Consider the following 23,214-nt stretch of genomic DNA (forward strand, 5'->3'; position numbering starts at 1 on the left):
CTCTAGAGACTGGGAAGCCATCCGAAGGCCCAGCTCGGTGGAAGGCAAACATAGCCACAACACCAAGTTCTTTTGCGGGGAGTGGGACTGAGGGGGTCTCTAAGTTAGCAGGGAACTTTTCCACTTGACAAGCACAACACTGTAGTGGGGATCTAACGACCCCCTGACTGCCCGCAGCAAGGCCAGCAAAGCCTGGAGCTCAAGCTATTTTTTTCCCCCAGTTCCTTTTTATCGCCTGGTTGTTTTTCAGATTTTTATTTTTTTTTTTTCAGCTTAAAAAAAAAAAAGGGCAAAACCATCTCAGCAGCGCCAGCCGCCTGCAGTGGAGCGTGCCCGGCCTGCAGAGGCAGTCGTCTCCCACTTTTTTCCTCCGCCCCCGCTCAGGACTAGGCTCCACGAGAGCCACGTTCTCTCACTTTGGCAGTTCTAGTATAAGTTCACAACTGCCTGGACCCCAGTGGTGGTTTTCAGTTCCAGAGCCAAGTTTTTGAAGCCAGTTTTTTGGGCCAGGACGTCCAGCCCAAAGCCTGCACACACTTAAGAAAAGGGAAACAGGGCACCCCGGGAACTACCCCGGAGAGGGCGGAGCGCTCCCACCCCTGGGGCAGGGCAACAAGGGAGTTCCCTCTCCGGAACGTTGCAAACAAAGCCCATGAATAGCGCAGGGGGGCACCCGCGAGAGACGGACAGGAAGAGGCTGGGGGACCGTCAGAGCCGGGACCACTGCACGGAAACGGCGTTGGGGGCAGGGCTGCAGCCTTATCCCGGGATGGAGGGTGCCGGCGAAGGAGTGAGAGGCCGGGGGGGCAGGCCGTGAGGTCCTAGTGGAGGCCTGCAGCCTGCTGGCAGTGGAGGACCAGGCCACCCGAGAAAGAAAGGGGTCAGGTCACTCTGAGCCCTAGAAGGCGCAGTCGAAGAGGAAGGGAGCTGCAGACACTCCCTTGTTCTGGGCTCAGGCCCTTTTCGTGTTTGGAGCAGGCCTTTTGTGAGGAGAGTTACCCAAATCTCCGTGTTAGAGCCACATGCCAAACACCCAAACGCTAAGTTAGGGTTAGGAGGCCAAAACCTTTTGGGGGCGGTCCTAGGAAATGAGTGGGTAGGGGTCTTTCCCATTCCCTCTCCTGATTGGTGGTTTAGACGCTTGTAGATCCACGCCTGGATTGGGGAGGGGTCTGCAGGACGTTAGATTTCGACGCTAGGATTGGGGGGATTCTAGTGCTTAGAGATCTGAGCCAAGCCTTTGGTAGGGGGAGCCAGACAATTGGAAAGCCTAGGTGATTATTTGGGGAGGGGTCTTTGCGCTTTGGCGGAGCGCAAAATTGCGCCGTTTTTTTTTTGTTGTTTTTGTTATTTTTTTTTTTTTAGCCTAAGGCCTTGTAAAGAGAGGTTTCTGTGCAAGGGTGGACCAGCTAGACCAGACTAAGAAAGAAAGTGAAAAAAAAAATCAAGATTATAAAGGGGTGGGGGACCCTGGAAGGGGGTTCACAAAGGGTGAGACATGGCCACCAGGCGTTTAACCGACGCTTTCTTGTTGTTGCGGAATAATTCCATCCAAAACCGGCAGCTGTTAGCCGAGCAAGTGAGTAGTCACACCACCTCCAGCCCTCTGCATTCACGTAGCATTGCTGCGGTGAGTCTCCTGGCGGCCTCTCCAGACACACAGTGTGTGCACTGCGGCTCTGCCTGTCTGTCTGTCTCTGTCTGTCTCTCTGTTTAAAAAGGAAAAAAAGAAAGAAAGAAAAAGAACAAGACAACGGCGATTAGGATACTTAAGTGGTTCCTTAGCCAGGGGTCATGGGGCACCTACAACCCCCAATGGGCACTGCAGTATCAAGCCCTCTCTGCCTTACTTTACCCGTCTCACTTCCGTGGTCCTCCTAGTCTTCCTCTCCCAGCTACCTCGTTGTCACAGCACGACTGGCAGCTTCAATTTACATATGTTTTAGCCACGAGGACTTGGAATCTAGGCCTTTCTCCAACCTTCTTTTTGTTTTGTTTTGTTTGGAGTGCTCCTCTTCCCCGCCCTCTTGCAATGGCTTCACTTTGGTTCTTTGGGTCAGGTGGTTGGTTAGCTGACTCAAATCCTTGCAGAGAGAACTCTCCCCCACCCCCACCCAGGAAGGAGTTTTGTGTGGGGTGTGTGTGGGGTGTGGGGGGGGGGTTGGGAGGGTGTGTGTGTGTGTGTGTGTGTGTTTATTTTCTTTTCCCACCATTTTTCTTCAAATGGCCCCAGTCCTCGGTGTAGCCTGTGCACCCACGAGTAATTGCTTTGCTGTTTTTCCTGGGGCTCATGTTGGTGAGACTGCAGGGTGCTATGCGCTTCGTTTTCCATTTCCCACACAGGAAATTAAGCTTTCCCCTCCATTCGAACTTTTTTTTTAAAAAAAAAAAAAAACATGATGTGGATGTGAAAATTAACCCCCCAAAATAGCACATGGTTTTTGATTTTATTGACCGGAACTTCACTTGGTCTAACAGTAGTGGGGTTTTTTTGTTGTTCTTTTTCAAAGCAATGTTCCAGAAAGATTGCTGTATTTGGTTTGTTTTTGATGGAAGCTTTGACTTCCTGAGCCTCAGTCTACTGCCCTCTCAGATAGGGGCAGGTCTGAATGGTCCAACCAGACGAATATTGTTGGCTTTGTAATACCTTTAATCGAAAAGGGAAGGTTTGAATGGAAGCAGCCTTAGAACATAGGGGCATGAACAGTCTCCCCAAGACCTTAGGAGGTTGTATTTGAAATACAGTTTGGGAAACACTGCACCTTTGCACCTTTCCTACCTTTTAGATGCTGCATTGCCTTTTCATCTTTTCTTTTATCATTTATCGAAGTGCTAATGAAAAATTAAGCTCTGTGTCATGATTGTCATTGTGTTGCCAAGACAGTTGTCCCTTTTTTTTAAGTCACCGTGGAAATTATGTTTGGCCATATTATTCACAGAAAAGGGATTTGAAGCCGTGTGAGCAGTTTTTAACGATTAAGGTTTCAGATGTAAACTTTGGTCACAAGGCATAGACAACTAGCTCCGAGTGTATGGGGGCTTCTCTTTGCATTTATATTTGAAGGGTTTTTACATTTAAAGGCTGAAAGAAATAATATTATATAGAAATAAGTAGGAAAAAAATCTTAGCATGTTCATTCTAATACGGCTTTTGAAAAAAAATCTTCACAAATTAAACCTTGAAATAGTGAGTGGAGACGGGATGAATAGCACTGGTGGGTCTTCTCAGTTATGTTAAATAAGAGTCGTCTGTTCTTTATGACTTAATTTTATGCTACCTCATGGGGAAGGGGGAGAAAAAAAACCCAGAGCTAAACCCATACTAACGCTTCTAGGGCCTCAATTTTAATTGATGAAGAAGATATTTTTTGGTTTTTTAAATTTAATTCTGTATGTTCAAAGCATCCTATGATGAAGAAGATATTGTTTGATTTTTTAAATTTGATTCTGTATGTTCAAAGCATCCTGAACCTTTGGGTAGCGTGATAAAAAAAAAAAAAACATTAATTCAGAGAGTTTAAAAACACGATGTCTCCGACAGGCAGCTTTTCTAAACTACGGTGCTGAGTCCAGCTGCTTTTTAAATGTGTTTCTAAGCAAGACTATTTGAATATGTATCTGTTTGCCTACCTAAATATGTGGGGAGTAAAATAATTTAAAATGCTTAGCTGTAGTATATGGTTTGGAAAAGCAGATGATGTCAAGAATTATACAGATCCATTTAGCAAATTCGGACAGCATTTTGAAAATGATTTATGAATGCAACTAAAATTCATGTTGAAGTTAAGAATGTTAACAATATTTTCATATATCATGCTATTGAAAATACTGAATGCTTTTATTAGCCGGTGCTTCCGGCATTTTCCTGCGATGGCTACGAGGAGTCAAGTCCGTGGAAATACCTGCACGATCAGTTCGGACTACTCAAAAAAAAAAAAAAAACAAAACAAAACAGATTTTTGCAGTCCAACAAAAATAGTTTGCCTAAGTTAGAATTTAAAAGGCAAAAACACATATTCACAGCTCTATATTTTAATTGTGTTCATTAAGAAAGCAAATGCATGCTGTAAATATCTGTGTTTAGAATGAAATGTTATATTTTCAGTTTGTTTATAAGTTTTTTTCCACAGATTATTGCTGCACATAAAATAATCAAGAATGTCAAGATATTAACAGTAGAAATTGTAATTTTTTATAACTTCTGGAAATCAAGAAAGCATTATTGAAGAAAAAGATATGTTTAAGACAATTTTTAGAAACTCTTGCATCGTTCACACGGTGCTTTTGGCTCAGAAAAATTTGAAAACCACATTTTGACTTTCAATTTCAAAACTATCTGGTAAATCAAAACTTTATCAGTCAGCATTGAATATGGACAAGATATTAGATGATATTAGAGTATCCAAATAATTATAATTAAATTTGCTAATTTTATTAGTTATGAAAATATTTAATATTGAAATGGAACTTATTTTATATATTCTGCTCTCAAAAATAGAGGAAGCAGAAAAGCAAAACATTTTTAATTGTTGAATCTAGTGATGCTGATACATGCCAGGACATTTTAAACATTTTTAATTGTTGAATCTAGTGATGCTGATACATGCCAGGACATTTTACTGCTTTGCATTTTTCTCAATATAGTTTCTAGCTTGGAGAAATTATAAATAAAAACTTTAAAAGTATGTATTTGTCTTAATCAAATGAGACAAAAGAGACAATTTGTAAATGCATATTTAAACTTATATAATTAAAAGGGAAGTAGCTAAACCTGAGAATTTGATTTTAAAAAATCATTACCTGGAATTTTAAATTTCTAACTAGAAGGGGAAACTGTATACACTGATTTTAGTGTTTGTTGTCTCATATGTAATTAAAAATAAATATCTAAAATGAAAGATTTTATTTATATAAAAATTTAATATTGAGCTTTCACATCCCTATTGAGGACAAAACTACAGAAATGGATTACAAAGTAGTATGTGGATATACATATCTTATACACCTCAAAACAAACCACGGTGGAAGCCTTAACATTTAAAAACAGTAAGCCCATAATTTTAAATAGTGGTTTGAAGAGAAAATGACAGATTTGTTGGTGATGGTTGCAGCAGGAGGCTGTGTATGCACAGAGATTTACGGCTAGGTACGGGGAAATGTGTGATGAATAAGGAGGGGTTTAAGGAGAACTTGCAAGCAGCAAAATAACCCAACAAAATCCCCCCCCCCAGGACCAGACTGGACGTAAAGGCCTTTGGTGCAATGTCCCTTTTTATGGAGCCCTCATGTTTTCTTGCTAGACTCTTCCGTGATGGATCGGCATTCTGGCAGCTGTCATCTTTTACTTCTGAATTGTCTTTTCCTTTATCGATGCCAGCAATTTGTCTCCCACTCTAGGGTCTGTCTCCTGGTGTTTGTGGCTTAGGACACTGATTATTCCTGTATGTGGACCCCACTATTGCCGTATTCCCTGGAGGGTTTTTTTTTTAAGACTCAGCTGTCCCGGGTCAGACGCATAGTTTAAGTTCCTTCGCTGTGAATGAGGACTGATTTTTCTGTATTCTTTTTAAAGCTCAGTACAACAACTATAAGAAATTCTACTCATTTATATTTTTGTGTTCATATTAGTAAGGTTAATTTTGTTAAAAACAGAATGGGGTTTGATTTTTGTGTCCAAGCCAAAAGCACTTGTTGGTACTTTTCAGGAGCTGGGTCCTGCCTTAGGTCTGGAGCATCCATCACAATGTCCCTCGGCAGCGTGTGATAAAGGCAGAGTGATGGATGGAAGTCTGGGAATTCAGTCTGAGCCCTGCTCTGCTGTGGATGTAATCTTTTTGGACATCTTTAGTCTCCTTGCTAAATTGAGGATTTTGAGTGAGGTGATCTCCGGTGGCCCCATCAATTCAACAGTGTTTCTGCCGTTCTGTTTTAATATTTGTTTCTCCTGACCAAAGCACACAACCTTACCTTTAAATTGAAAAGGAGAAACCTATAGTCAACAACAGTGTTGGCTGTCAGCTCAAGGCTACGGAGGAAAAATACTTTAGAGTAGTCCAATACTGTACAAAAGTAACTTTTTGACATCTTGTCTGCCAAGCCCAGGGTTGAAGTCAGTGCCTCGTACAGGCAATTGCGAGCAGCTGGCTTCAGGAACCTGTGAGGATTTATAAAGTTAAATAATAATTAAAAAATAAAATCTGGGAATGACTGAAAAGGGGGAAGCTGAGTTGGCTAAGGTGCCGTGTTGCTCTTGTTCTCGGCTCTTGAGATGAATCTGAACCAGGGTGGGATTGCTTGGTTAGTGTTGACCACTGATCTATACTCTGCTGTAAAAGCGTGCACAATCTATACATGGACGCCAGCGTTAATTGCTCCTAAATTAGTTTGAAACTAGCCCATTATTTTTAATAAAATGTGTACTTTGTGTGTGGGGGGAGAGAACCTAAGGATTAACTGTGGTTTTAGGAACCTGAGGTCCTTACTCAGTCTTGACTGTGATATTAGTGAAGATTTATGTGTGCTTACTGTGTGCCTGGCAAGGCTGAGCCTTTTCCATGTGTGACCTGTGTTGTCCTGGATGAAGTTGGTGCTCATGGTTCAGATGAGCAGAGTGATGATGGGTAGAGGAGTTAGGAACTGACCCCGTCACCCATCTCGCGAATGTGGGATTGTGGGCCACAGTGGCCCCGGCTGCTTCCCCAGTGGGTGTGGAAGGACTTACTTGTTTAATTACATGTTTTTGGTTTTTTTTTTCTCTTGCTAGCCTGGTTCTTTTACTTCTTTTTGCAGCCGTCCACGGTTAGTTTTAGCTTGCTCATCGTAGGGCCTCAGTCTGCTGGAAAATCATGTCTTTGTCTGTAGGCTCCAAGTATGAAATCATTGTATATTTCTCTTTAGATATATTTGCTTTTCTGCATGTAAAGGTTCCATTTGAGCTGGGAGACTGACTTGCGAACGAGGGTGCTTTGTTGGATGAAAGTGAAGCATACTTTTATTTTTGCAGCAGCAGGAAGAAAGTAAACATGAGTATAGCACAGACCTGTGATTCCAGCTCACTCGGCTCAGCTTGTCCAGACCCCTGAACAAACACGGATGGGCTTCCTCTTCTTAGTTCTCTGTAGGAAGTTCTTTAGACTATAAATTCCAAATGCTACTTGGAATTTTTCAATGTTTGCTTGATTGCTTGCCATGGGCAGGTCACAAGCTGTGGTTTAGACGATACAAAGGTTTTAGAAGGTGGTGATGGACTGTATTATGGTCTTTCCTGATTGTGATTCTTGTGTTTTAACTCAGGTCTAAATGACCAAATTTCCTGGGACTTTTGGGGCAGGAGTTTTGGGAACCGTCTGTTTTTAAGAAGTAGAATGAGGGTGGTCTTTGAAAAGGTGGTATTCTAAGTTCAGTCCTGATGTGCAAACATTCCAGGAACGATTAATAGCAACAGCTCGAGGCTGGATGGTGGGGTGGGAAGAGTTGGTGCACCTGAGCTGCCCCCATCCTCGTCTTCTGGCTGGGACATTTTAATGCGTAGTTCTGAGTGTTTGTAAGTGTTGCTTTTAATCCTAGAATCTCATGATTGTAATTTCACCTCTTAGCGCCTAGTAATTGTAGGAGTGAATAGAAGAGGATGTGTGCGGCCAGCTAATAACCCAGCGGCACTGGCTCAGGTGCGAGAAGGCTTAGACTGTGGCTCACGGTGCCGCTTCCCTCTAGGAAGGCCCGGGAGGACTCAAAGGGGTCTAGGCTCAAGCCCCAGAGCAGAAGATGCCATGCATCTGGGATATTGATAAAAGATGTCTGTGCTGTGTTTATGGATCTGCTTTGCTTTTTTTAAAAATACATTATTTTTTCTTTTTAAAGCAAACTGAGACGAGGTAGTTCCATGGCTTGTTCTCCTTGAGCCTCTACCATAGCAGCCTGTGTGCACCAGCAAAGTGCAAGAGTGCAGAGGCTCTCAGCTCCAAGATGCTCTCATGGATTTCTGTGCAGAGGGATTATGTGATTACTTCGTGTGTGGATTTTGTTGTTGTTATTTTGATTTTTTTTGTTTTTTTGGGTTTTTTTTTTTGCTAGCATTATGTGATAGTATTTTGGTATCAATAATCAAGCTTCATTTGTACTACTAATTTTTAAATAAGAAAATTATGTTATTTATTATTTTAATTTACTACTAAGCATAAAAAAATCAACACAGTTGATTATTAAAATTCACCACTAATTATTTCCATGATCGATACTGTAGGGAAAAAGGACCTTGTTGTTTAGATTACCTGTCATTAGTAACTGTCTCTTAGAAGATAGCCTTTCACATTGGTCTAAACAAGAAGCTTTAATTTTCAACTGAAATTTAACCCTTGAGTGTCCATTGCCTCCTTCCCACACTGGTGAAGCTGGGTCTTTTTCCTGTCTGCTTTGTCTCCTTAGCTTACAGTACCCTGTAGCCATCCACATAGCTGTGCCCAATCACAGCACATGCAGGAGTGTTTCTTTCCTGTCTATTTGTGTCTCCATCACCGGGGATGAAGCCGTGGCCATGGGGTGTGATTTGTGCAGTCCGTGGGTAGATTGGCTGCACTATGATTTGAATGCAGCCATTGGCAAACAGTTTTGTGGTTGTTTATATTTTAATTCCATTGCATTTGCTGAGCTGATTGTCATGTTAAACTATGCATTTATACGACACGGTAACGTTATACTTTAGCATTTATTTTATCTTTCTGAGGAAATTTAGAGGTGATATTGCAAGTGATAATTGATCTTTATGAAAAAAAGATTACCTCTGTATTTTAGTAAAACAGAGCAAGTATGTTTTGCTTGTTTACAATGTGTTTTAATTTTCACAACTATTTATAAATTACTACCTCCTTTACCAAAAGAACTGCAGTAACTAAAAACACAGGTTGGTGTAGCTGTTCCTAAGCGGGAAGACTCCAGGGCAGCCTTTGAAGTGTTGGGTTGTGTAGTCACTTGGTTAGGTTGATACTGTCTCCTCACCTGACGGCCTTGTGTGTCTGTCTGCCCATGCCTTTCTGCTTTTCCTGCCCGGACGGCCCGACGGCAACACCACAACCACAGGAGCTGGATGAGGTACTGTGCTTTGAGTATTTTTGTATGTTGGGTGGTTTTAGTTTATAAAATGCTGTTTTCCTGCAGTCTCCGGTCACATACATGACACTAGCCATGGCATGCATGTAGAGTTGATTGGAATTACTGTATGGAATGCATTGATTTCATACTCGCCTGTGTTCACACCCTGTGAAGTGGTGACTGAGAAGGATGCTTAGGAACCATGTCTACTGTTTGGAAAAGTTCTCAGTTTGGAAGCAGCCACAGGGGAGAGTTGCTTGACTGGGAAACAAGCTTCCTGCTTATAGGTGATGATCTGGGCTCCTGATTTCTGAGATACAGGGGATTTAGTGGTTGAGGAGGAGCAAAGGGGGACAGGCCATCTGACAGAAGCTTCAAGTAGGTGGGGAGGAGCCATGAGTGCTGCTGCCATCTGGCTGGTCTCTCATGCTCCTGATGAAGTAAGGAGTGCTGTGTGTTTCGGCTGCTGCTGCAGGGACCACTTCTACCCTTCCTGACAGCACCTGCTTGACCTCTTGGTTTCTTGTTAGCGTCTCGCCGGGAAAGTCAGGAGAGTATGCATCCAGATCATTTGGTTTCAGTAGCCCTGCTAACAGGGCCAGGAGATGGGATGGACACTCCTACCGACCACATTAATGGCCCTTTCTGTCTCAGTGATGAAGGGGCTGTGCCGGCTTTTCTGAAGGCAGGTTGACTTGTTTGAATATGAAGGTTCTACAGAAAGGCAGTTCAGGGGTCAGGATCACTTCCTTTTGTAACCTGCAGGTGCCAGCATCTGGGTTCTGCTCTAGCCTTATATTGGGAGAGCCTAAACTCATGGTCGATGATGCCAGCACACTACACCACTCAAGCACCCTGCCTCGGGGGCTTTCTAGTCCTCATGACTTCAGGAGGATCTGCCTGTGGGGATTAGGGGCATAAGCGTCCTGACCTTTGGTCAGCTAGCAATGGTGATAGACTCCTGTTTCTTTCTTTTTCTTTTTTTCCATATTTGCATGTTAGGAAAAGGTAGATGGGACTCTATTAGCAGGATGTTCCTCCTTGCTGAGCGGGTTGCAGCTGAGGAAAGGAATAAGGTTGTGGGAGGGTTAGTAAGAGGTTCTAACACGAGACGCTTGCTCTAGCCCCTCCTATAGGGCAGCTTCTAGAGATAAGCCGTGTGTGAGGAGCTTGCAGACCCTCGTGTGTTTCTTTGGGGGTTTTGACCAGCATGTAGCCTAGGCTGGTCTCCAGGTACTGGGGTCACAGATGTGTGTCACTCCATCTGATTCCTGTTTGTATTTCTTGTGCTTAGCTCTGTGCACAGGACCCTGGCGGAAGTGCGGTGCGCTGAGCGGCCTTGTACTTGTACTCTTGGCTCTGCACGCTTCACTTCCCTCCCTTCCCCAGCGCCATTATGTTTTTCATGAAGTGTAGCTTCCAGAATTATGCACAACATACTTTATTTACCTCATCCATTCATTCCACCCATTTACTGTTGACTCATTCAGCTAATTATAATTGTGTGTTCATTACTGTGAAGTGCCAGGTGCTGAGCGGGAGCTGGGGATGGAGCTGGGGATGGAGCTGGGGAAGGTGTCCAGAGGCTCCCTTTACTGAGGGAGAACAGGCTTTAAGGTCGTGTCTTCTGGGAGTGGTAAACATCTGCCACTTGGGTGTCCTGGCATGAAGCCATGAATCTGAGAGCCCCTGCCCTCTCTACAGATAGCCCTGCAAACATACATGTTAACCACTCTCTTCCTTAGACTAAGGACCCTGGAGACACTGCTTCCTTTCTGCTCAGGGAATAAGCAGTAGAGTTTTGGCCAAGAAGGAGGCCATTCTCTATCCACAGTGTTGTCCAGTACAGTATCCATTCCCTCCTCTGTCTTCTGTGCCTGGTCTTTGCATTTTCTGCCTTGGATAGATAATCTTCCAGAAAATAGGAGCTATTAAAAATTATAAGGTATAAATGTCAGGATCCCAAACTACCTAGGCCTACTAGCTAGCCCTTGTGGTCTTTAGCAGGAAGGGTTTCAACATCCACTGAAGGTAGGAGCAAGCCCTAGGATTGCTCTTCGGTTGCAGAAGTCAAGTCTGCAAGCATGCTCAGTGCCATGGTGGTGGGCAGGAGCGGCTGCTCCTCTTTCTTTCCTAGCTTGTGTATATTGAGTAATATCAGTGAGTTAGCAAGACTGTCAAGACAGTGCATGAGATTCCCAAGTTTTGTGTTCTCTGTTCTGGCTGTTCAGAAAGTGTTTTCAGTAATTTCATAATGAGAAGAAAGCATTATTTTTTAATCTCAGAATAAGATAATTTGGTTGTGACTTCAAGATTCTTCTGTCCACTTGCTTGTTTACGCTCCTCGAGCCTGGCGATTTCTTAGACCGTGTTGTCTGTCCTTGTGCTCGACCTTCAAGATACACAGGTCCCTTGCAAGAGTTGCTAGGCTGTGGTTTGTAGCGTCCCTTCTGGACTCTTGAGTGTTGAGTGCTCATGCAGCCGGCTTCTGGTGAGAGCTGCGCTTGTTCTGCTGTTGAACTTATTCTACTGTTCCTTGATCTCACGGTGCTAGTGTACACATGCGACAGGGTGTTGTAAGCGTGGGAGGCTGTGATTCGGAGCAGCAGGATCTCTAGGACAGGTGCGCGTGTGTTTCTTGCCTAGGTCAGGAACTTGTCTGCAGTGGAGGCTGGTGGTGGACTGCTGCAAGCAGTGTGGTCCGCTTCAGCTGGATGTTCAGATGTGCTCTGTGACCTTATTTCAGATGTGCTCTGGTGAGAGTCCAGGTGAATTGAAAGATGCCATCTCTCTGCATCTTCCAGTTTAACATGCATTTGTAAACAGTGAAAACAGTGCAGCCTGTTTTGTTGATACTATCTGTGTTGTGACACACACGGGAACAATGCAGACCAGACATGAGCTCTATGGCTCAATAGTAGATGCTGTGGCAATTTCAAGTTGTGCTTTGTGTGATGTTCTGGAATTGAGCTCAGGGTCCACCCCTTGTGGAGTGAAGCTGTCAGATCTGCTAAACACACACACACACACACACACACACACACACATATAGCAGGCCAATCAAGGATGTTCTTGGTGGCTGTGGAGTGGAATTGTTTCCACGGTGGTTAGCAAGACTAGCCTGGTCAGACTGGTACTTGAGTGCTGGAGCCCCTCCAGTCCCTGTGTAGATGCCACAAGAAGAGCCCAAGCCCTGGCCTCCTTTGCTGTCTTAAGTGGAGCGGCCCTTTGTGCTGGCTGGTTTGCTTAGTCAACTGCAGTTGTATTGCATGGGTTGCTAAGAGTGAGCTTGTGGGGCCCGGTGGGGATTCTGGAACCAGCTGGCCAGGTTTTAGTCTGTCACAGTAGCATGGTGCCTTAAGGCAGGCTGCTTAACTTTTCTGAGTTTCAATTCTGTGTTTATGATTGAAATAATGGTCCTCAGCTCACCTAGTTTTTGTGAGGATTAAAATAATAAATTAGTGAAGGCTTAAGGTGGCCGAGAACCGCCACCAGGACCTGCGGTCAGCAGCACATGTTTGAAGGGCACACCATTAGCTCAGGCACAGATGGAACTTGGGCCTGCTGTGGTGACGTGGACAGTGGTCAAAACCCCCAGGCCTTGGGTCCATTTCTGTCATCATGGCCCTTGTTGGATGCTGGGGCAGGTGGAGGCCAGGCTACCGGAAGTGTGTGCAGTGCTGAAGATGACAGTTGGAATGTGAGCTGGTACTTAGGGATCATAGGCTTATTCCTTGGAGAGATTTTAAGGTTGTGTGTGTGTGTGTGTATATATTAGTTTTCCCTTCATTTTTGGGAATTGTTAGGTAAGCAAATATGAATTTGACAAATGCTTGAAAAACAAACACATGTGATTGCAAGGAAGGAGGGTGGTGGGCGTTGCTCTTCCCATGCCTCAGTGTGCCCAGAAAGCTCGCAGAATGGACGGCGCCTCTTGGCCACTGTCCTTTGGTTATCATTTGGGTCTTTTGAATTAGTATTTAAAAATTCTGTGCTTTGCAGGACCTCTAGATCCTTTCAGATCCATTCATTGCCCCAGGCAAAATAAATAAATAACCAGGCCAGCCTGTGATTTCCCTCCCACTTGCTGGAATTTCAAATTTAAACAACAAAAGCTATCTGTCATTTCAAAGTAAGGTAAGTACTGCCAGTGGACATGCAGCTGAAGCAAAGCAATGGCTGTCTGCCGACCGGTGCTGCTAAGACTGGAGGATGGCTGTGGTCCACACAGTCTAGTTAACCCTTTGAGCAGCTCTTGGACACATGTTAGCGTGGGGCTTGTGCTCTTGTGACCAAGGTCACGGGCCCGCCTGATTTCAGCAGCAGACCCGTTGCTGTCTTACCCAGCACACTCCGGCTCGCTCCTGCTGCCCTGGCTTTAGAGCTTGTTCAAGAGCGCTTTCCTTATGGAGCTGGGTTTCTGATGTTTTCATTACATTTCTGTAGCCAAATCAAGTCAAAGGCGTGTCCACAAGAATGTCCAAGGAAGTTAAGAACTGGTGCAAGAAAAGATAGGAGTGGAGTTGAGACCCTAGTGTGACAGAGGCAAGCTTGTAACACAGGCACGTCATTTCCCCAGCCTTTCCACACCCTTTCAGGGACAGTAGGGGATCCATGTCCTAGCTGACCTCTGACCGTCTCTCAATGTCCGTCATTCTTTGTAGCTGGCTGATGACCGCATGGCACTGGTGTCAGGCATCAGCCTAGATCCAGAAGCAGCGATTGGTGTGACAAAGCGGTCACCTCCCAAATGGGTGGACGGAGTAGATGAAGTAAGTGAAAGGATAGCTCCAAGGGCTTTGTTTGTTTGCTTGCTTGCTTGCTTGTTGAGTCTGGGTAGTGACATGGCTTCAAGTGTCTACCGAATGGGTCAGTTTGGCTCCAGATATAGTTGTGTCCTCAGACACGCTCACATGCTGAATTTATTCATTGATATACCACACAATAGAGTAGGAGTGTGTCTGTCTGTCTGTCTAGATGGTGTGGGCTTAACATTAGCAGCAACTACTTGATTTATAGAAAGAAATGAAAAATCATGGAATAAGGAAATTGTCTGCTAGTTTGTTTTAGATGTATTTATCCATTTATTTATTTATTTACTAACCTTGATTTTTTTTTTGAGGCAGGGTTTCTCTGTATAGCCCTGGCTATCCTAGAACTTACTCTGTAGACCACGTTGGCCCTGAATTCAGAGATTTGCTTTCTTCTCCCTCCTGAGTACTGGGATTAAAGGCATGCAACACCACCCCATCTGGCTAATTTTATATTATGGGTGATAGTGTTTTGCCTGCATGTATGTCTGTACCAGTTGTGCACCTGTGGAGATAATAGAAGGACATTGGAGCCCCTGGCACTGCAGTTGCACAGATAACTGTAAACCAGCATGTAGGTGCTGGGAACTGAACCCGGTCTTCTACCATAACAGCAAGTGCCCTTAACCACCGAGCTTCTCCCCAGCTTTTTTTCTTTTCTTTTCTTTTCTTTTCTTTCTTTCTTTCTTTCTTTCTTTCTTTCTTTCTCTCTTTACTTTCTTTTTTTTTTGCAACTTGAATTTAAAAACTTATTTGTGTGTCAGTACGCTGTCAAATTTAGCTGAACTCAGAGTCTGGTGCAGTTCATCATCTTGAATGCAGTCTATCTGCTAGGCATGAGCGGGATTCTTGTGACTTCGCTTGTTTAGGTACAGTATGATGTTGGCCGCATAAAACAGAAGATGAAGGAGTTAGCCAGCCTTCATGACAAGCATCTGAATAGGCCCACCTTGGATGACAGCAGCGAGGAAGAGCATGCCATCGAGATAACCACCCAAGAGATCACACAGGTGAGGGCACCTCCAACGCCACAGACCCCTATTATAAACCCAGCAGGTGATGTCCTAGGGTTTTATATTCCTGCTGGAAGCCCTCACAGGGACTATGAGTTGCCAGCATGTGTGTGGTTTTCTTGTAGGTCTAGGCACTATTTTTCGGTTGTTGGTAGATCCTACTGTGTTTGAGAATGTAAAACTCGGTGCAGCATAGTAATGCATTTGATCATTTGATGTTAGAGTGTGTAATTGCTGTCTCACACCAGGACTTGCAATTTTATGCTAAAGCACAGCTCTGTAAGAAGACATCCTGGGGATTTTATTGGAAACACTGTTTAACCTTTAGGTGGTGTGACTCTGTGTTTAATTCGCCTTCTTACTCTGAGAGTAGACATCCAAATGTCTGCAGCCTGCTCTGAAGCCAGGTCACCAGGGCGATTTCTCCCTCAGTCTCTGACTCTGCCCTCCCATCTGTAAAGTGGGCATAGAAACCACACTGGTCCCTGCCTTGTGCTCCTCCTGTAGGAAGTGAAGGAATGGTCGGGCATACAGTGAGTGACAGGGCGTGGAGTGAGCAGATTGGGGCTCACCATAGACATCGTACAAACAGTCTACAGTGCGTGTACATGAAACCTCTAGCCAGCCCTACACACACACACACCTGCCTACCTTACCCAACCCTTCATATCAGTCTGCAGAGCAAGGTGCCTCCTGGCAGAGGCCTTGGCGAGGAGAGGCCTCTTGATGTAAGCCAGAGCTATTCTCTCAGCTCTTCCATAGGTGCCAGCGTGCTGTGCAGGCCCTGCCCAGCCAGGCGAGAAGGGCCTGCTCCGAGCAGGAGGAGCGGCTGCTGCGGAATGTGGTGGCCTCCCTGGCACAGGCCCTGCAGGAGCTATCCACCAGCTTCCGGCATGCACAGTCCGGCTACCTGAAACGTGAGTGCTGCCGGTCCTGGTTGAGGGACTCTTGAGTAAGAAACATTGTGTTTTCTGTCCTCCTTTGGGGCTGTTTCTCTATCCAGCTCTTGTCTGTCATTGTTAACAGCTAGTTAGGTACATTGACAGCTTTTCAAGCAGAGGAAGCTGCTTCCTTGGGAGACCCTTGCTGAGGAGGAAAGGCCTGGCTCCTGGTGCGGTGCTATAGACAGTTCGTGCCCAGCCAGCCGGCCCTGGCTGTCTGCAGACTTGGAAAGCCGCAGCAGATTTAGGGAGGAACACTTGTTGCGGTGTGATGGTGAGCTTTGGAGTTCTGAGGACACACGTGTAAGAGCCAGTTCCTCCTCACAGGGACATCTACATAGCCCTGGAGCTTGAAAGTAGGGTGTAAACACCCTGTTGCTGGGTTTTTCTGTATTGTCATTGTAGTGGGTAAAACCCCGCTTACTCCAGAGACCCTGCCCCTCCACAACCTACACATCTGTTTTGATTTTGACCCCTCCCCTCAGAATCAGAGCGCTTACTAAAGATCTTCCAGGTGAGAATATTGGCTTTGTGTTAGTGTGTTATAAGATCAGTTAGAATAACTATTTCTGTTTTGCTTAGAGAGTCTCAGATGGTTGTATACTGTCTGTCTTGGCATCCAGTGAGTCGGGCATTTAGAGAGTGGCTGCCCAAGTGCCCCGAACACTTGCATGCTGTTGCAGTGCTTTAACACAAGGCCCCCTGGAGGTGGGCTTCTTCAGACCTGTTTGGGGGCCTCCCCTTGCTGTTGGCTTTTACTCTTTAATGGTGGAGCAGTAGTCATATGCATCCAAGTAAAGTGGGCTCCTGTCTGGTAGGCATGAAGAACAGAGAGGAGAGGTCCCAGCATTTCTTCGACACGTCAGTGCCACTGATGGATGACGGAGACGATGCTGCCCTGTATGGTCAGGTCTGTGATGAAACCCGCATCTGCCCCCTCTTTTCCTAAGTTCCTTGCTCCTCTGCAGTTTGGGGGTAGGGAGTGCTGCTGTCTTGTGTCTACCAAGTAGTCCTTACCACAGGCAAGAATAGCCATGCTGTGTTTTCTTCCGAGCTGTCACAGGGAGGCCTAGAGTGTGCTTCCCACAACCCGAGACACACAGACCCATCCTCAGGCTGTTTGTACACTTCTACTTCAGCTGTTGTGGTACACACTGTGCTGTTTGTCCTGTCAAGGAAGTAACTTACCTGTTGCCAAATGCTTTATAAAAACATTTTCAGAATTTGTTTTCCGTAAATGTTGTCTGAACTGGCTTGCCACAGCTTTCCTAGCAGGGAGACTCTTGTGTGGACAGGGTTTCACGGATGAGCAGCTGGTCCTGGTAGAGCAGAATACACTGATGGTGGTGGAGAGGGAGCGGGAGATCCGTCAGATCGTGCAGTCCATTTCCGACCTCAGTGAAATCTTCAGGGACTTGGGAGCCATGATTGTGGAGCAGGTGTGTGCCCTTTGGGGTGTCTTGCCCTTCCTTCCCCGTGGTCCTTTTCACCCTGTACTCCAGTTGGGAAAACATTCAAATGTGTGCTCCTCACACTGCATGTGTTTGGGGGACTCTGCGTTTTCGGGTACTGTGGGCTTTTGTCATTCCCTGTGAAAATGCCATTTTTTTTAATCTAGAAGAAAAAAGGAATAGAAATTCTAATGTTTTTCTGCTTTGCCCCAAAGATATTCATGTGCATGCATCCTTTGGAGGCTCGGTGGACTCTGACCAAGCCTGGCCTAATTCTGCCATTGTACAAGATTCCCTTCTGACAGTGCAGATTGTTGTGGAATGGCTGTTGGAACCACCAGCTTTTAAGTAGAATTAAATCGTTGTTCATTGTTACAATCTGATTAGGGCGTTTTATTATCTTGCCAGCAGGGATTTGTTTGGGTCCTGGTCCCCTGAAACCAACTACAGAGTAGAACATTTGAGGCCCTATCAGAGCCGGCTGGTTAACTGCTGTGTTTCCCTGTGAATTGCCGTCTTTTTTCCATGCTTCCTCTCAGAACCAAGAGACTGTTTAATAATCTGTCCTTGGGATCCAAGCTATCATTTCAGATGGTGATCGGAGCAGCCTGGCCATGGGGGAGAACCTAGCTGGTAGTCCCCGTCCACCAGGCCCCAGTATCTGAACAGCAAGAGTGGAAACCCATGGCCCTTTGCTTCCCAGAGCCCATTTCTCTGAAACAGGTCTCTAAGCCCTAGTACATCTAAAGGTGGTATTTCTATAGGAGCTGCATCAAAAACAGAAATCCATGTGGTTCTTGCTGCAGTTGACACAGCACTCTGTACGGAGTGCCTGGCACTGCTCAGGAGTGAGTCCTGAGGTCTGTGACACATGCATGTCTCAGGGCTTGAAGTTTAGTCTCCCTAGCTGTAACTGACCGTCTCTACTGTCTCTTATTACTCAGGGTACAGTCCTTGACAGAATTGACTATAATGTTGAACAGTCCTGTGTCAAGACTGAAGATGGCTTGAAACAGCTTCACAAGGTACCAAAGTTCTCTATGCTGGGTCTTTAGGAACTGTTATCAAATCCTGGGGATTCCTAGGAAGATCTCTTCTGTCGCACATCCTCAGCCTAGCACACAAAGGGGTAGAAATGGGAGCTGATGTCATGCTGCAGCTTGGTTGTCGGGCAGGCCTCATCAAGAGGCCAGACAAGCAGGGGTCCTCCTGTGGGCCTGGAGTCTTCCTTCCTGCTTTCCATCTTTCCGAGTTTTGTTAGAGAAGTCAGTTGATTGGCCTCTCTTGGTGTGGGCTGAGAAGCCATCTGCTTGTTGCTGGTAACTTATGGTTGTTGGGGGTTCACCTCTGACAACTTACTGGTGAAAGACTCTCAACAAGGAAAGAAATCTAATTACCCCTTCCTGTGTCACCTCCAGGGAAATTTGTAGACAGTAGGGTGGGCTGTGCTCTTGCTGTCAAGGGAGCTCTATCGTGGGGTTTGCGTGTTTGTTAAATTTCTTTTTAAGAATTGGGTGGAAATCATTTTAAAAATCCTACAGTCAGTTATGAGATATGGACTCATGAACACCAAGGTCATGTGTGTGGTTGGGCACAGGCCTCCTGTAAGGGGAATGCAGCCGGCTCTTCTAACAGATCACTTGTCCCTGATGCCCACTGGTGCCTCTGGCCATGTGGTGAGCATTGCCCCAAGTCATGTTCTTCTGAAAGTGGAAAGCACCCTGTCTCATCATGGTTCCAGGTTGCAGGGTCTGGCCAGAAGCCCTGTGCTGCACCTCCCAGGCTAGGGACAGGTCTTGCTTAGTGGGTGTTTGGAGTAATGGAGGCATGAGCCTTGTCTCACAAGCAGGAGCTCCCTGAGCTTCTCACTCCATAGTGGGTTTGAGGTGCTGCTAAGTTACCTGTCAACCCTGGAGTTTCCTAGGGAATATGCTTTGTGCTGTGATGCAGACCCAAGGGGAGGGGCATCTTCTCCATGGGAGACTGGGTCTGACAGAAGCTGTGACTTTTCTTTTGGTCTGGAGTATTAGAGTTTTCCCAGTGTATGGTCTGCATTGGCTCCTAGGTTCTTGGGGTTGCTCTGAGGAATGGGTCTGTCCTCAGCCCACACTGTGGGGAGGGAGCTGAGACTTGGGAGTTGCTCCCTTTGGCCAGTTCTCAAGGTAGTCGCCTGTGCTGTTTCTAGGTGAGGAGGAACTTCTCTGGGTGAGTGGTAGATTCCCTAAGGATGCTAAGCTACAGTCTCAGCAGTCTCTGAGCATGTCAGTCGTCAGCCATGTGAAGGACACATTGATGGGGGGAGAGGAGTACAGGGGGCAGTGACCCCAACGCTTCTGTAGGAGAGAGGGGTGCAGTGGGCAGTGACTTTGGGCACTGCATAGAGGGGGAGGTTGCAGATGGGGCTTTGGGAGCTCGTCCGTGTGCCATCAGTCATGGGTAAGGATGGGATTGGTCCTCAGGTGTCTCTTAAACCAACAGAAATGGGCACATTCACCATTTATTCCTCAGACGATGAGGTATTCTCTTTCCAAATTCAGAGGAAGTAGAGACAGGGCCTCTTGGGGCTACTGGTTCCGTGCTTCCTGGTCACCCTTTCCTGTCCAAGGAAGAAAGACAGTGTCCATTCGTCCTGGGAGTGGGGACCTTCCTGAGAAGCCAGAATAGGAAGAAGCAGGCCGAGCTGAGCTTGGTTTTCTTGGCTTCTGTCCTCACAGCAGATCTGAATGTTCACACTGAGGGAGGGCCACCCTGCAGGGCCCAGGCTGGTGTGAGGTCTATGGGGAAATGATGCCTTCCCTCCTCTTTTGTAGGCAGAGCAGTACCAAAAGAAGAACCGGAAGATGCTTGTGATCTTGATCCTGGTTGTCATCATCGTAGTCCTCACCGTGGTCCTCATCGGCGTAAAGTCTCGCTAGTGGCGCCAAGTTCTGGAGCCTGCTGCTGCATGGGTTCCTTGGGTAGGAGGGCTTGGCTGGCACCACTTCACTGTACTGCCTGCAGAGCACAGCCCACTGGCCCAACAGCGAGCTGTGGGCCTTCCTGTGGATGCCCTCTCTTGGTGGACTGGAGTGCAGGCATGGCTGTGGGTTTCCATCTCTGTCCAGGGTTTAAGGACCTGAGGCTGTTGCTGAAGAGACTGGCCCTGTGGCCAGCTGTGATCTAAACACTTACTAGAAAGTGAGGGAATGCAGGTTTGCAGGCCTTGCTGAGGCACCAGTGTGGTGTGCATGTGCTTACTGCTAGTGCTCACGTCTGAGCAGCATGTTCAATAATTTTTCAGAAATTTTTTTTTTAGCCATCTGGTTTTTAAGAAGTTTGGTACCAAAAATTTATGAGTAGAGGCAAACTGCCTCTTCATCTTCCCAGCTGAAAACAAACCAAGACATTCTTCAAGAATTTATAATCCGTTCCCCATTAACTTAATTTAGCTTCTCCATCACTGTTAACGATCAGAGTAACAAAGTGTGAAAAATAAGAAACCATCATTGATGTTAATTAACACATTTAGACGGGCCAGTTAAACCAGCTTCATGCGTTTAAATCAATTGTAAATAGCGTACTCCTCATTCAGAATTTTGCACTGCATTTTCTGCTGTAAACCAAGAGGGGTTACTAAGCAAAACCTCCTGAATCAGAGAGTTGGTCATTTGAACTGACCTCACATTACAAGAAAACTTGACAGTATCACGAACTAGATTGAGCCATGTGTCCCCAGCCATTCTTCCTCAGTCCATCACTTACATTCTAGCTACGTAATCACCTGTCCAAACCCGACTCCACTTAGTGAGCTGTAAATTACACAGAGGCTGTTTTAGATGGGCCACCCCATTTAGGATTAGTGGATCTCGAATTATTAACCAAACATCACTCCATTTCAAAGTAAAATATTCTACCCATGATTTGATTTATCGACTCTTCCATTGCCACTTAACAATGCCCAGAAAGCAGGTATTCCTGAGGACAGTGAGAGCCTCGACTAGGGAAGCCCTCTGTGTGTGCTTGCTGTGTGTGTGTGTGTGCCCACGTGTGTACCACATGCATATCAGATCACTAGAGTAAGGTTCTGTTTACTTCTGTTTATCTACCGGTGCTTGGGTGCTTGGCAGGACTGGAGTGGTGTGGGCAGTGTTGGAGTCAGAAGATGAGGGTGTGTGTCTGACTTGCCATCTTCATTGATGCTGCTATACTTTTAGTAGTCTTTGTGTCATTTTCGATAGCTTTTAAAATCGTCTCTGCTTCTCTTATGTTATTTAAGAATATGGTCCTGTTGAGTGTGTGTGTAGACAAATGTGTGTATTTACAGACTCACTGCAGGGGGAGTTCAGAACTCCAGCTCGTGCAGAGCTACCCTGAGCTCAGCCTCCCGGCTCAGGCTGTGGGACACTGGGGTCCTTGACGACATTAGTAGGGAGGGTTGGAAGGGGAGTTAGCACCTACCCCATCACTTTAGAATCAGGAAAGGGGGGTCCGACAGGCCTCTTTTCCTGATTTCTGAGGTTAGACAAACTGCTCCTGGGTGGACTGGTCAAATTAGGGGACCTGCTTTAAGCAATCTGTGGAGGCCACGCTGAGTAATTATGAAAGCCTTGAAGAAAAGTGACCTTTTAAAAAAGGATCACCATTTATTATATTTATTTTCTTAAGTAGGTTTTTTTTTGTTTTTTGTTTTTTGTTTTTTTTTGGTGGGGGGAGTTAGTTTTCCCCCAACCCTTCTGGGTAACCTAACAGGTCTGGTTAGAAATTGTCCTAAGGACCTGTGGGAAGAGGGACTGTCCCCTTGTGCTTGAAGACAGTATGGTTCTGATATGGGCCCAGCCACCCTGATGGCCATCCTTAGGGGGCATGGACAGGCCTGCCTTGTAGCTAGATCCACAGCCGTGTGTGCTAGCTCTTTGGGGTCCCTCCCCATTGCACTTTTCCATTGAGCCTGTTCTTGGGGGGAATATCAGAAATGTGTGAGGACACAAGAGGGATTAGTGCCAGGGTGCTGGTAGGGACCTCAGGATAACTGACTTTGGAAGAGGACTCTTTTATCTGCTGACAGCCACTATCTGTGGGCTCATCCTGCCCTTCAGTCTGGCTGTGGAGGTGACAATCACATCTCTCCCTGTGCCTGGGAAGTGCCCTGGGGAAGAAGCCCAAGCCCTGGATACTACCTTCTTCCATGGTCCTCGGTGACTCCTGTAGAGTGGCGGGAAGGAAGGGGACAAGTGCTGGGCCTTTGGGGCCCCTGATCTTTCCTAAGACTAGCCTAAAACTGCTCTCTGTCTTTTGGGGCAGGGGAGGGGGCTGGGGTGCTAGCTGGGCCACTGTGGGAAGCAGTGTGTCTAATTTAACGGATGTACCGCTTTCTTTGCTAATTGAGAGAGCATTATTTATTTGTTTTGACAAAAGTGCTTGCAGTGTTTCATCCCAGCTAATGGCTTCTTAAAGGTAATAAAACCCTCCAACCTAATTGGCCAGATAAGACTTTTTTCCTTGTGTGCTTAAATAAAGCAATTAGTGAAGCGCTTCTATCCAAAATGACTTTTTTTTTGTCCTGACTAATTTACTGTTACTGGAAACTTTGTACAATAAAGTGATCTCGCAGACTGAAGAGCATCCCGCATTCCTATATTAATGTTAATGATGGTCATACTTTGTCCACATGTGTCTGTGTTAGCAGGGGCCTGGCCACATTTGGGGTCTCTGGGTCCGTGGCTATTTATTTTGTGCCCTAGGCCTCTGCCTCAGTGTTTAAAAGTCAGTTTGTCTTTCTAATGGAGGCCTGCAGAGGGACCAATCAATTTGCTATCCAATATACAAAAAGGGAAACCACATAAAAGACATAATTATTTTTCTTTATGAAAACACACTTTATGTGAGCATGTTTGGCAGTCTTTGGATTGTGCCCAAAGTGGTTTGCACGTGC

The 23,214-nt window shown here is 45.8% G+C and overlaps 1 protein-coding gene across 8 annotated transcripts; it reads left to right on the top strand.

Annotated features, from left to right (window-relative positions):
- Positions 1-611: 611 nt before the first annotated feature.
- Positions 612-22,899, top strand: Stx16 (syntaxin 16). Of its 8 annotated transcripts, none has more exons than XM_075963244.1 (9): positions 669-1,579; positions 13,534-13,649; positions 13,752-13,859; positions 14,768-14,908; positions 15,663-15,828; positions 16,671-16,762; positions 17,148-17,291; positions 18,248-18,328; positions 20,114-22,899. In XM_075963244.1, exons 3-9 carry the CDS (start codon positions 13,767-13,769, stop codon positions 20,216-20,218), a joined length of 822 nt encoding a protein of 273 aa, XP_075819359.1. In that variant the 5' UTR covers positions 669-1,579; positions 13,534-13,649; positions 13,752-13,766; the 3' UTR covers positions 20,219-22,899. The 8 variants fall into 8 exon arrangements, with proteins under 8 accessions (XP_075819362.1, XP_075819356.1, XP_075819363.1 ...); XM_075963246.1 differs by lacking the exon at positions 669-1,579 and adding an exon at positions 1,637-9,087; XM_075963247.1 differs by lacking the exon at positions 13,534-13,649 and having other exon boundaries at positions 612-1,634.
- Positions 22,900-23,214: the final 315 nt, after the last annotated feature.

The sequence above is a fragment of the Microtus pennsylvanicus genome, chromosome 2 (genome assembly GCF_037038515.1).
Source record: "Microtus pennsylvanicus isolate mMicPen1 chromosome 2, mMicPen1.hap1, whole genome shotgun sequence".
Taxonomy (NCBI): Eukaryota; Metazoa; Chordata; class Mammalia; order Rodentia; family Cricetidae; genus Microtus; species Microtus pennsylvanicus.

Bases quoted from the DNA above. Each gene is read 5' to 3' on its own strand.
- Stx16 (XM_075963241.1), top strand. From the start codon at position 1,499: ATGGCCACCAGGCGTTTAACCGACGCTTTCTTGTTGTTGCGGAATAAT. The intron at 13,860-14,767 runs GTAAGTGAAAGG...TCGCTTGTTTAG, and splicing joins GGGTGGACGGAGTAGATGAA to GTACAGTATGATGTTGGCCG. The intron at 14,909-15,662 runs GTGAGGGCACCT...CTATTCTCTCAG, and splicing joins CCACCCAAGAGATCACACAG to CTCTTCCATAGGTGCCAGCG.